The sequence below is a fragment of the Anolis sagrei genome, chromosome X (genome assembly GCF_037176765.1).
Source record: "Anolis sagrei isolate rAnoSag1 chromosome X, rAnoSag1.mat, whole genome shotgun sequence".
Taxonomy (NCBI): domain Eukaryota; kingdom Metazoa; phylum Chordata; class Lepidosauria; order Squamata; family Dactyloidae; genus Anolis; species Anolis sagrei.
The window spans coordinates 4,438,239-4,451,923 of NC_090034.1; the positions used below are offsets into that span (position 1 = coordinate 4,438,239).

At 42.4% G+C, this 13,685-nt stretch overlaps 1 protein-coding gene across 1 annotated transcript in view; it reads right to left on the bottom strand.

Annotated features, from left to right (window-relative positions):
• LOC137098005 (actin-related protein 2/3 complex subunit 1A) overlaps nucleotides 1-13,685 on the bottom strand; it is a 37,826-nt gene that overhangs the window by 18,282 nt on the left and 5,859 nt on the right. Inside the window, exons 4-5 of the mRNA XM_067473648.1 lie at nucleotides 9,356-9,578; nucleotides 7,035-7,142 (exon numbers count right to left, since the gene is read on the bottom strand). Coding sequence (XP_067329749.1) covers nucleotides 7,035-7,142; nucleotides 9,356-9,578 — 331 coding nt within the window. The remainder of the gene's footprint in view (nucleotides 1-7,034; nucleotides 7,143-9,355; nucleotides 9,579-13,685) is intronic.

The window sequence follows — 13,685 nt, forward strand, 5'->3', positions numbered from 1 at the left end:
ATGGCCCATGAGGTCTCTTCCAACTCTTTGATTCTATGATTCTGTAAGTGGGAATTTGGTTTAGAATTATCATCAGAGATTAGTTTCCTGAGATAATCTCCTATTTGTTAACTCTTGATTTGAACCCAGTACCCATCTAAGAATTGTACATCGAACGTAACCAAAAGCTTTTGTGCCATTCACTTACAGAAACCATTAAGCATTTGTACCAGAAGAGTTTAAGCCTGTTAAATAAACATTTTATTATAGTTAACACATTACAACAGCCTGTGTGTGAACGTCATTGGTATTTAAATGATGAATTTGTGATTTTACTTTGACGACCTGGCTTTTGTAATTGTATGATCTGTATTTTAATGTATTTTTGTATTAATGTATTATGATGCTATTATGTTTATTCTATTTGTGTATGAATTTTCTGCTGTTAGCAGGTCTGAGTTCCTCTTCGAAAGTTGAGAAGACCAGGTTATAAAAGCTCTAAATAAATAAATAAATAAAACCCTCTGATGACAAACACTATTGTAACACAAAAGGGTGTTACTAAGTATCCTCTCCACACATATAACTCAGCCTGAATACTAAGTAATAAGGTGGCAGCGTATCCCAATTGAAGAAACCATTAGAAAACCTCTTAATTCAGACGTCTATACACAGTTATATCTTTCCCTGTCTGATAAATTAAAAAATTATTGTAAAATCTTCTCTACTTCTTTAGTATTCGGCCTTCCTCTCCTGATAAACTTTATAGAGGTCCATTTGTAAAAGCCTAGGCAGACAAATTCTATTAATATATGGAAATAGGGCATGGTGGTTAGAGGCAGAAAATGCTTTTATACCAGACACGAATATCTCATTACGGACTAGAAGAGAAACAGCAGGTAACCATGACTATGAAAGAAGAACCCTTTGATTTAATAATGTTGCTTTTTATAGGATTCAAGGGTAGGCTTCTTTTTTCCTACCTAGCCTTCTCTTCTCTGCTTAGGGCTTCCAAGCTCAAAAGGAGCGGGAGAGCAGCTTGAACCTCTCTCTCAGTGGCAGAGATTCGAAGGCAGTATCAAACACTCCTAACCCACGCTGAGAGAGAAAGGATGAAAGATACACCGAAGAAAGCTACAAGGCACCGTCAAGAGCAGCCTCTTGAAAATCCCAGGAAATCCCAGGTTGCACACCTCTAATTAAGTCAAGAATTTCAGCATCTCCTCAGGAAGAAAGCAAGTCGTCGACTTCACAGAAAGGATGCCGCTGCAGAGCCAGCAAAAGCTTCTGTCAAGTGCGGCCCTGCTTTATTTATACCCGCCTCTCTCAGTTTGGTGCCCTCCAGGTCTTTCAGATTCTTGTCATCCCCAGTCAGTGTGGCTAACCTTGGCCAAGCCTGATTTCCATTTATAGACTGATTTCAGAGCAGAGCTCTTACAGCAGGGAACAGAATAGATGATTCAGTCCAAGGCATCGTCTCACCTGGTTGCATCAGTATTAGCTAGGTTTGGAGGCTTATTCCAGAGTTATCTGGGACACAGAATCATTGCTGGCCTGTGCATTTATTATCTATTTCTTCTTGCTTTCAAAAAGCTGTTTCTTCACTTCATTGAGAGCAACTCAATGGTATTGTTGTTTTAAATTGTTATTTTATGATGTTTTATACTTATTATCGATGTATTTTGGATTGTGTTGTCGAAGGCTTTCATGGCTGGAATCACTGGGTTGTTGTAGGTTTTTCCGGGCTATATGGCCATGTTCTAGAGGCATTTTCTCCTGACGTTTCGCCTGCATCTATGGCAAGCATCCTCAGAGGTAGTGAGGTCTGTTGGAAGTAGGAAAATGGGTTTATATATCTGTGGAATTACCGGGTTGGGATAAAGGACTCTTGTCTGCTGGAGCTAGGTGTGAATGTTTCAACTGACCACCTTGATTAGCATTTAATGGCTTGGAAGTGCCCGGGGGGAATCCCTTGTTGAGAGTGATTTTATGTGCCTGTTTGTTTCCCCTCTGTTGTTTTGCTGTTGTGATTTTTGAGTCCTTTAATACTGGTAGCCAGATTTTGTTCATTTTCATGTTTCTTCCTTTCTGTTGAAATTGTCCACATGCTTGTGGATTTCAATGGCTTCTCTGTGTAGTCTGACGTGGTGGTTGTGAGAGTGGTCCAGCATTTCTGTGTTCTCAAATAATATGCTGTGTCCAGGCTGGTTCATCAGGTGCTCTGCTATGGCTGACTTCTCTGGTTGAAGTAGTCTGAAGTGCCTTTCATGTTCCTGGATTCGTGTTTGGGCAACGCTGCGTTTGGTGGTCCCTATGTAGACTTGTCCACAGTATTAAAAAACTCAAAAATTACAACAGCATAACAACAGAGAGTAAACAGTCAGGCAGTTTGGTTCAATTCTATCATTGGTGGAGTTCAGAATGCTCTTTGATTGTAGGTGAATTATAAATCTCAGCAACTCCAACTCCTAAGTATCAAGGAGTATTCCACCCAAACTTCATCTGTCTTCATATTTGGGCATATGGAATATTCATGCCAAGTTTGTCCAGATCCATCATTGTTTGAGTCCACAGTGCTCTCTGGATGTAGGTGAACTATAAATCTCAGCAACTTCAACTCCCAAGTGTCAAGGAGTATTCCCCCCAAACTCCATCTGTGTTCATATTTGGGCATATGGTCCAGATCCATAATTGTTTGGGTCCACAGTGCTCTCTGGATGTAGGTGAACTACAACTCCCAAACTCAAGGTCAATGCCCACCAAACCCTTCTAGTGTTTTCTATTGGCCATGGGAGTCCTGTATACTACATTTGGTTCAATTCCATAATTGGTGGTGTTCAAAATGCTCATTGATTGTAGGTGTACTATAAATCCCAGCAACTACAACTCCCAAATGTCAAGGTCTATTTTCCCCAAACTCCACCAGTGTTCACATTTGGGCATATTGAGTATCCTTGCCAAGTTTGGTCCAGATCCATCATTGTTTGAGTCCACATTGCTCTCTGGATGTAGGTTAACTACAACTCCCAAACTCAAGGTCAATGCCCACCAAACCCTTCTAGTGTTTTCTATTGGACATGGGAGTCCTGTGTACCACATTTGGTTCAATTCCATAATTGGTGGTGTTCAGAATGCTCATTGATTGTAGGTGTACTATAAATCCCAGCAACTACAACTCCCAAATGTCAAGGTCTATTTTCCCCAAACTCCACCAGTGTTCACATTTGGGCATATTGAGTATCCTTGCCAAGTTTGGTCCAGATCCATCATTGTTTGAGTCCACATTGCTCTCTGGATGTAGGTGAACTACAACTCCCAAACTCAAGGTCAATGCCCACCAAACCCTTCTAGTGTTTTCTATTGGGAGTCCTGTGTACCACATTTGGTTCAATTCCATAATTGGTGGTGTTCAAAATGCTCATTGATTGTAGGTGTACTATAAATCCCAGGAACTACAACTCTCAAAGGCCAAATTCAATTTTTTTTGAGTGATGGTCACTCCTTGGGTTAGTAGGTGTCTTGTGGCCAAATTTAGCAGCAATTCGTCCAGTGGTTATTGAGTCATGTTAATACCACAAACAAGCATTACATTTTTATTTATATAGATTCCTACCTAGATGATTGCCTAGAACCCTGACAACTACTCCTGGTTGGTTCTGCAAGTGCAAAGAGATTCCCGGCCAGCAGCACTGTCTCCTTCAAGCTCAGCCAAGACCAATTAAAACAGCAGAGGCAGAGAAAATGCTGGTGCTACTGCAGCCTGGGGATTTTTTTTGACAAACCACTCCACAAAAATCCAACTGCAGAAAAGAAGACCACAGCAAAGACATCCAGTCACTTGGATTGTCTGATCAGGGCTAATTATACAAAACAAGCTATTCCGTCCCAAAGTCTCAAGGGTATAAGGACAGGAATGAGGAAAGTCAAGTCAGAACTTCATCAAAAGAGCAACTGAGCAAGGAGGGCAGTTACAACAACAACAAAAAAGCCAGGATAACTGACAGTAATGATATACCAAGATGGCGTGCAATAAGCTGCAGGACAAGCCGTGTCCCACATCCAATTAAAGATGACAGAATCCAGTGGGGATTTAAACAAGCTGGAATTTGTCCAGAATACTAAGCGGCAACTCATGCTTCAGATAAAAAGTGTAATGAAACATGAGAGAAATGTAAAACTAGTACAAAATCAAAATGCACCCGTGCATTTGAAGAGCATTTATTTTACGTTTGAAATCACCAGTGAGATTTTGGGGTTATCAAACCAGCAATACGCTGGTCTATCTCAAGGGTTGACAAAGACAACAGCCAAACCTAAAGTTATCCAAAGATTTTCTCCTTTGAGACAGACACTGCAGGGCCCATCCAGACAGGGCACAAAACATGCACCATATTGCCTAAGGCTTCCATGGCTGGAATCATTGGGTTGTTGTAGGTTTTTCGGGCTATATGGCCATGTTCTAAAGCAGTGGTTCTCAACCTATGGGTCCCCAGATGTTTCGGCCTTCAACTTCTAGAACTTTTAACAGCTGGTACTCTGGCTGGGATTTCTGGGAGTTGTAGGCCGAAACACCTAGGGACCCACAGGTTGAGAACCACTGTTCTAGAGGCATTCTCTCCTGATGTTTCGCCTGCATCTATGGCAGGCATCCTCAGAGGTTGTGAGGTCAGACATAGTTCTTTGTTTTTTGAAATTGTTGTTATGCACTGTCTGTATGTTTAAATGCACTATAATATTCTTTTTGTTTATCAATGTATGTATTTTTATGGCATCGAATTGTGCCGACTGTGTATGCTGCCCTGAGTCGCCTTCGGGCTAATATGGGCGGGATAGAAATAATGCAAATAAATAAGTAAATAATGCTTCTAGAACATGGCCATATAACCCGGCACCCTCACGTGTCTTCCGGTGGGGCACCCAGACGACGCCTCACGTAAATGTGAGTGCATTCGGCACAAAGCAGGAAAACCCTGCTTTGTCCCAAGGTAATTTGATAGTGAGTTAGAACCCACTATAGCCTCTGCCTGGACTGCCCCCTCAGAAGTCCAGATTCACTCTGGAAAACCGTGAGGGTCCCAACTCCCTCCCCACCCCCACCAAAAAGCCTTTAAAAAAATAATAAGTTATTGGCATTTTCCTCCTGCCAGGCTTCTCCTGTCATGTAGCAATGACGCACCAGGAAAAGGGGGGAGCAGGAGTGATTTCCCCCTGCCCCCCCCCTCTCCTGGCGCATCATTCCTATGCGACAGGAGAACTCTGGCAGCAGTTTCATGGTGGCTGGGTAACTTATTTTACTTTTCCCCCTGTTTATAAGGGGGTTTGGGAGGAGGTGGGGGCTGCCTCCCTGTCCTCTCGAAAGGTTCTGGGAGGGCATCGGGACACTCGCACCAGAAAGCACACACTTTTTGGGGCATGTGTGGACTTCAACCCGGGCAGAAATATGTATAAAACACGACTGCTCCCGGAATCAAGGGCTATCTAGAACTACCCTCAGAAACAAAAGGTAAAATAATTATACAGAAGCTAGAGTGAGTATCCATTCTCCAGTTACTAAAAATGACACACTTGGAAGTCCCTGAACAGACTCAGAAGCGGACCGGGCAGATCAAAAGACAACCTGGCAAAATGGCACTCCCAAGAAGAATCCTCCACCCTGTGCGACTGTGTTGCAGAACAGACAACTCCGCATCTGTATGCTTGTCTGCAATGTCCTGCCTCATGTACAGAGGAAGAATTGTATTGTCGAAGGCTTTCATGGCCGGAATCACTGGGTTGTTGTAGGTTTTTTCGGGCTATATGGCCATGGTCTAGAGGCATTCTCTCCTGACGTTTCGCCTGCATCTATGGCAAGCATCCTCAGAGGTAGTGAGAAGGGAGGGAGGGAGAAGGACAGATGGAGGGACAGAAGAAACCAAGAAGCAAGCAAGGCTTTTCCGTCGGTCAGGCAAGGAAGGCGAGAGGGAAAGGGAAGGGAGGGAGGAGCAGGCTGCAAAGGCCTTCAAAGAGACACAGGGTTCAGTAACAAATCTCATACTCCAGGCCTGGGCCTACTTGGGCTCTCCAGAGGAAGAATTGTTGGACGCTACAGACAATGCAGTCGCTGGTCAAAAGATATTTAGCAGCTTGTGCTCCTTCTATTTTTATGAGTTTTATATTCATTTATGCAATGCTTTTGATACAAAATAAATCAATAAATAAAATGATCTATCTCAATAACCCAAATTGACTTAATTAAATTGTAGACAACACATGGCATTTTGCAGAATAAACTAAAGAAAAGATGTTTCTTTTAAGCAGGAGAAAATAACATTATGTAACAAAATTTGAAAAAATTTCTGTTCCTTGTTTGAAAGTGTTATTTCCTGTTTAATTGTGTGGTCCTTACTTTGAAAGTAGTTGTTCTACTACAGAAACTTTTCTGGCTGTCACAAACTATGTTGAATTGGTTGAGACCCTACGAGATATTCACTGAAAAACTAGTGCAAAATGTGCTGCAGGATGTCGCGCAAAGACAATGTTTTTGCAGTTTCATAAACTTTTTCTATGTTTTTATGATAGAAACTGCATTTATAACCCAGGAGCAAAAAACGTGTTACATAGTGTAATCAATTCAGACCACTTTCCACAACATAGAACTTTCCAAATGTGTTGGGAACTACAATTCCCACCATGCCCAGCTGAGATTTATGGGTGTCAAGGTTTAGGAAGACTAATGAAAACTGTTGATATCAAAGGAAAAGAAGGGATGTCAGTTGAAGAACAGCAGCAGAAGAGAGAGCCATTTGTGTATTAACTTCTGAATGACCCCAAAGTGCTGCATGTTCCTCAAGATGCACCCCATTTTAAACAAAACAGGGCCACTCTCCACATCATCAGAGCAGTATTTGCTAAAGGAAATTATTCTGGCAGCTATCACGCTGGCATATTCTTAAAACATTACTTGAATACCAAACATTGCTGACTGATAGTTGTATTTGCAATGAATCAATGTTTTTTATTATATAAACTATTAAGGATTTTTTCCCTGCTTTCTGGAATATTTTGATTTCTCTTACCTGCATTTGAAATCACAGGATCCAGCTGCCAGCAAGACATTATTGGGGTGCCAATCCAGACTAAGGACAGTGGAGCGAATGGGTTTCTTAATGTGCTTGCTTACCCACCTAGAGACCAGAAAAAGCAGTAAGAGACTTTCTATTGTTGCCATTTAAGTAAGACATATGGAGGACCCACGTATATATTACCTATAAATATATTATGGTATTAGACATGGGCAAACTTTGGCCTTCCAGGTGTTTTGGACTTTGGCTCACACAAAGGCTGTTGGGAATTGTGGGAGTTGAGGTCCTGGGCACTTGGGGGTGCCAAAGTTTGCTCTTGCCTGAATATACAAACATATGGAATACACACACATATATATTCATATAATATATACATATATATCTATTACCTAATGTGTTTTAACTTTAGTGTCATGTATTCAGTATGTGTATGTTTTAAACTAGGAGAGGAGGGTAAGAAGTAGATTACTACTACTACTACGACACACATTTATGCATTAATACATAGTAAAAATTGTTAATTTCTCATTTGCCGGGGTTCATGTTCCTATTTTTGTTTGTAATTTTCTTGATTTTATATGCTGTACGGCGCTTTGAATCCTACTGTGGGAGAAAAACAGGCTAAAAATAAATAAATAAAATTTAAAAAATGGGGTTGGCACTACACCACAAGAGTCACACAAATATTTATTTATTATTTATTTATTTCGGGCACTTCTACCCCGCCTTTCTCAACCCCCCAGGGGGGACTCAGGGCGGCTTACATCGGCACAATTCGATGCCAATAATTCAACAAATAAATTACATAACACCACGAACCACAGTAGTTAAAACAATCAATTAAAACAATAACAATTAAGCAATTAAAAGCCAATCTAGAAACAATATTCTGTTTCTGCCACATAGTAAACCTCAGGGGAACAAGCAAACTGGTTAAATCCATAAAAGACTGGTTTACTTGTAAAAGTATTTATAGGCTTGAGTATCTGAAACTTCAAAACCTCAATTTTTTGCTTTTTGTACATTTATTGTGTGTACACCACCTTTGTTTCATGCACAAATTTATTAAAAGCTACTGAGCATCAAATTACCATCAGGCTGTTTGTATAAACTTTATATGCAATATAAATGAATTTTGTGCTTAGATCAGGGATCCATCTCAATGAAATCTCATTAAGTATAAGAAATATTCTCCAAAAAATCCAATACCCAGAACACTTTTGTTCCCAAGCATTTCAAATAAGAGATACTCAAGTTGAATAACAAGAATATTTTATCCAAGAAGATGGAATGGAAGTCACCTTTTGTGTGTGTGTGTGTGGATGTATTTTTGTAGTTTATATATTTTTAAAAATCTTTTTTTTTAGGGTTTATTTAGGATGTCCTTTTTACTTTTTACTTTACTGGCCTTTCCCTTTCTCTTTTTTTCTTCACTTTTCTATACCTTATTGTTCTCACTCTTTTGTTGTAGTATTCTATATAAAAATTTAATAAAATTTCTTTTTTAAAAAAAAGAGATACTCAAGTTGTTCTACATATGCAGGCATGTAGCCGGGGGGGGGGGGGGGGGGGGGGGGGGGGCGGGCCTCGGGGGGCTTTGCCCCCCCCCCGAAATTCTAATGGTGGTTTGCAAAAAGGCCTTATTGGTGCATTATTTAAACTGTTATGTTTATTCATATCATGATCTGATCACCATGCTCAATATATCCCATATGCATGGGGGTATTGGGGTAATGATACAAAAGGTTTGCTAGGGTAGACCCTCTTTCACTCAGACTCAGCCCCCCCCCGAAACTCAGCCCCCCCCGAAACCCCCCCTGAAAAAAATTCAGCCCCCCCCCCCAAACGAAATCCTGGCTACGGGCCTGTACATATGCAACTTGAAACCCTGTTTGGATACAGAGGCAACCTAACTTCTCAAGCACATAAAGGAAGACTGAAGGATTTTTGAATCAGATGGAGATATTCTATGATTTTGAGGGGATAATAAACAGATTTAAGAGAAGTCATGATAATTCAGACCCCACATATTTAATTTAAACAATGTAAATAAAAAAATTAAATACTAAACCCTGATCAATTTAGAGCTCACTGATAACCAGCAACATACATTTCAAATTTCCAGTTGTCCATTGTTTGTATTAAGTCAAACTGTGTGTTGTTTTGATGATATGCAATTCTGTTTTATGTGAGGCACCTTGAGTGCTTTGTAAGCCAGCACAAGGAGATGGTGGCAGGGTATTATTATTATTATTATTAGTGTTACAGAAGTTGAGAAATATTCTTAGGGAAGCAACCAGCATTTGTCTTCTCACCAGTCATTTTCAGACTCAAAGTAGCACACAGATATGAGTCGGGCTCCGCTTCCAACAGCAAATTTGTTCTCCAAGGGGGACCACTTCACAAAGGTGGCGGCACGGTTGATCCTCAGAATGACCAGAGTTGGCTTCCACACACCATCCTTCTGACTCCAGACATAAGCGTTACGATCAGCGCCGCAGGTGACAATGCGGTCACTCTTGGGGGCCCAATCAATGCCTGCAAATTTGACAAAATATTATCATCATAGAATCATAGAATCAAAGAGTTGGAAGAGACCTCCTGGGCCATCCAGTCCAACCCCTTTCTGCCAAGAAGCAGGAATGTTGCATTCAAATCACCCCTGACAGATGGCCATCCAGCCTCTGTTTAAAAGCTTCCAAAGATGGAGTCTCCATCACACTCTGGGGCAGAGAGTTCCACTGCTGAACGGCTCTCACAGTCAGGAAGTTCTTCCTCATGTTCAGATGGAATCTCCTCTCTTGTCATTTGAAGCCATTGTTCCGCGTCCTAGTCTCCAAGGAAGCAGAAAACAAGCTTGCTCCCTCCATCATCGTGTATTCACTGTATATGGCACTTCCCAAGCAAAGAACAACAAACAGTTCTCTGTCCCCATTAAGACAGGGCACAAAAGGAATAGGGAATGACAGTGTGGGGAGATACTCAGCAGATATTGCCTCTTCTTCTACCCCACCGCACACCCTCAACGCCAAGGCAGTGGCAGCTGGGATGGAGGAAGGGTCTTTCATCTGCTTCTTGGCTTAGACCAGTGTTTCTCAACCTGGGGGTCGGGACCCCTGTGGAGGTCATGAGGTGTCCATCCAGCCTCTGTTTAAAAGCTTCCAAAGAAGGAGCCTCCACCACACTCCGGGGCAGAGAGTTCCACTGCTGAACGGCTTTCACAGTCAGGAAGTTTTTTCTCATGTTCAGATGGAATCTCCTCGCTTGTAGTTTGAAGCCATTGCTCCATTGCGTCCTAGTCTCCAGGGAAGCAGAAAACAAGCTTGCTCCCTCCTCCTCCCTGTGGCTTCCTCTCACATATTTATACATGTGAAGATTGTTTTGAATTCTGCTCTTGTCTTTTGGAGTATGAGCTCTCCCTCCCAATTTGGTCCCATCTACAAACTTGATGATCCTGCCTTCTAATCTTATTATTTATTTATCTACTATTTATTGAGGGCTTTTATATGCTGGGGAAAGTGGAAGGTAAAAGGAAGAGGGGCCGACCAAGGGCAAGATGGATGGATGGCATCCTTGAAGTGACTGGACTGACCTTGAAGGAGCTAGGGGTGGTGACGGCTGACAGGGAGCTCTGGCGTGGGCTGGTCCATGAAGTCACGAAGAGTCGGAGACGACTGAACGAATGAACAACAACATATCCTGTCCTTTCTCAACCTCCGCAAAGGGACTCAGGACGGCTAACAAAGTGGCACCCCATGTCGCCCACATCAAAACATAAATATACAATTAACAGTAATGTAATAATAACAATATATAACAGTATAAACAGTATAAAATCAGACAACAAATAGTCAGTGGTCACCGATTTAAATCATTATCCAAGGAAAGTAATCAGTTCTAAATAAGTCAACACGTCAGTAGGTCAGCCTATTCTCCAAAGGCCTGATCCCATAGCCAGGATTTTACTTGTTTCTGGAAGGTCAAGAGGGATGCAGCAGATCTAATTTCACTCGGGAGGGAGTTCCACAGCTGGGGGGGGGGGGGGGCACCACAGAAAAGGTCCTGTCCCTTGTCCACGGCAGACGCGATTGTGACAATGGGGGGACAATGAGCAGGGTCTCCTCAAATGATCTTAGGGCCCTAGGTGGATCGTAGTGGGAGATACGTTCGGACAAGTAAACTGGGCCAGAACCATTAAGGGCTTTATAGACCAAGGTCAGCACTTTGAATTGTGCTCGGAAGCTGATAGGCAGCCAGTGGAGCTGGCGTAACAAGGGCATTGTGCGCTCCCTGTACCCAGCCCCAGCGAGCAGCCTGGCTACTGAACGTTGGACTAGTTGAAGCTTCCGGGCAGTCTTCAGAGGCAACTCCACGTAGAGTGCATTGCAGTAGTCTATTCAGGATGTAACAAGAGCGTGGACCACCATGGCCAAGTCATGCTACCCAAGGTATGGGCGCAGCTGGCGCATAAGTCTAAATCATTAATAAAGATGTTGAGCAGAACCGGGCCCAGGACGGAACCCTCCTTATGGCACTCGTCATTTATTTCCATAAATGTTTCTGCAATATGAAGAAGCAGCATATTGCACCTTATTTATTTATTTCAAACATATTACTTAAGCTGCAATCCACTCAGTAATTATGGCCAGTAAAAACCAGCTTATTTTAATTGCAAGCTCTCATTGACACGACTTTAGAATGATAACCTAAAATTAAGGATTCACTCCAAAGTAGAGCATCACGCCACCCAAGCGATGTACTGTTACTTTTCTTAGATTTTAATTGGCACCCCACAGATTATGTTCCCTTAAGCTTCTGTGACAAGCAAGATGACAAGGATTTTGATAAGTCCACATATGTGGGATTTCTCCCTTCCTCCTGTGCTTTACAGGCTAAGCTTTCTATTTGAAAAAAAATCTAGTTCTTGATTAGAAAGAAATCCCCAGAAAAGAAGTTAAATATAGCGAGTGCACAGGTGCTCTGGATACAAATCCGCCTGTTTCTGAAAGATGCTACTTCTGACCTCAAGATGGCAATTTAAATGGGATATGGTAAAGCATCTTTCTGGGATTTTAATGCAATGTAGCCTTTACTTGATACTTAAGCTCCAACCCGTCCCTCCTAATGCATTTCTGAAATGCAGTTTTCTCACCAATACTACACTGATATCAATTTCTCTGCTTTTATGCAGAATTCATCATTCAAGTTGCATAGGACAGACTACATCTCCTCAGATCAACTCTTCATTTACAACAGGAGTCCCCAAACTACACTTCCGGCCCACGGAGGAGGAGCCCCCCCCCCCCCCACACACACACAGTGCCCCTCCCTTGGCTGGCTCATGCTGTCCATCGGGCCTGACAGATAGCATGAGCCAGCCAAGGACAGCTGCTCCACGTGGCCTACTCACGCGTAAAACACCTCACGAGGTGCTTTACACGCGAGTAGGCCACGCGGGGCTGCTCCTCCCTTGGCAGGCTCACGCTATCCGTCAGGCCCGATGGGCAGCGTGAGCCAGCCAAGTGAGACTGCCCCGGTGCTTCATGCAGTCATGCCGGCCACATGACCTTGGAGGTGTCTACGGACAACGCCGGCTCTTCGACTTAGAAATGCAGATGAGCACCACACCCCAGAGTCAGACATGACTGGACTTCATGTCAGAGGAAAACCTTTAACTAGGAAAATTGTGGAAGATCCAGGGTGGGAGAAAGAACTCTTGTCTGTTGGAGGCAGGTATGAATGTTTCAATTGGCCACCTTGATTACCATTTCATAGCCTGACAGTTTTTAGGGAGAATCCTTTGTTGAGAGGTGATTAGCTGGCCCTGATTGTTTCTTGTCTGGAGTTCCCCTGTGTTTGAGTGTTGTTCTTTATTTACAGTTATAATTTTAGAGTTTTTTTAATACTGGTAGCCAGATTTTGTTCAGACTAGAAATAGGAAGAATTCCCATTCTCTGCTCCAGGAATTACTGCCTAAAGAGGGCTAGAAAGAACTCCCTCTCAGGGCCCTTCCACACAGCAAAATAAGATATGTGCAATGGGCATAGGAATTTTTTTAATTATTTTTTTTTTTAAAAAAAACTATAGTCCGGCCCTTCAACGGTCTGAGGGACAGTGAACTGGCCCCCGGTTTAAAAAGTTTGAGGACCCCTGATTTACAATATAAAACAGTATTGAAATACCACTGTTCTAAAAGATAACAAATTCATATGCACCGGGACTTTGGCGCAGCTGTCTGAGTGTCAGCTGCATTAAGATCATGACCACAAGATCATGAGTTCGAAGCCAGCCTGGGTCGGAGTGAGCTTCCGACCAATTGTGTAGCTTGTTGTCGACCTTTGCAACCTGAAAGACAGTTGCATCTGTCAAGTAGGAAAATTAGGTACCACCTATGTGTGGGGAGGCTAATATAACAAATTTTACGAATCTATAAAAAAGACTCCAGCAAAAGCACTCCAGCAAAAAGCATGCGGGGAATGCGGAAGTACTTCATTAGTGTCGCAGATGATCGATTAAAGTGACAGCTCCCCTGGCGGCCAGAAAAAGTTAAATAGCCTCTGACTGTTTGTCTATATCTGTTGTATGTCTTTGGCATTGAATGTCTGCCATATATGTGTACATTGTAATCTGCCCTGAGTCCCCTGT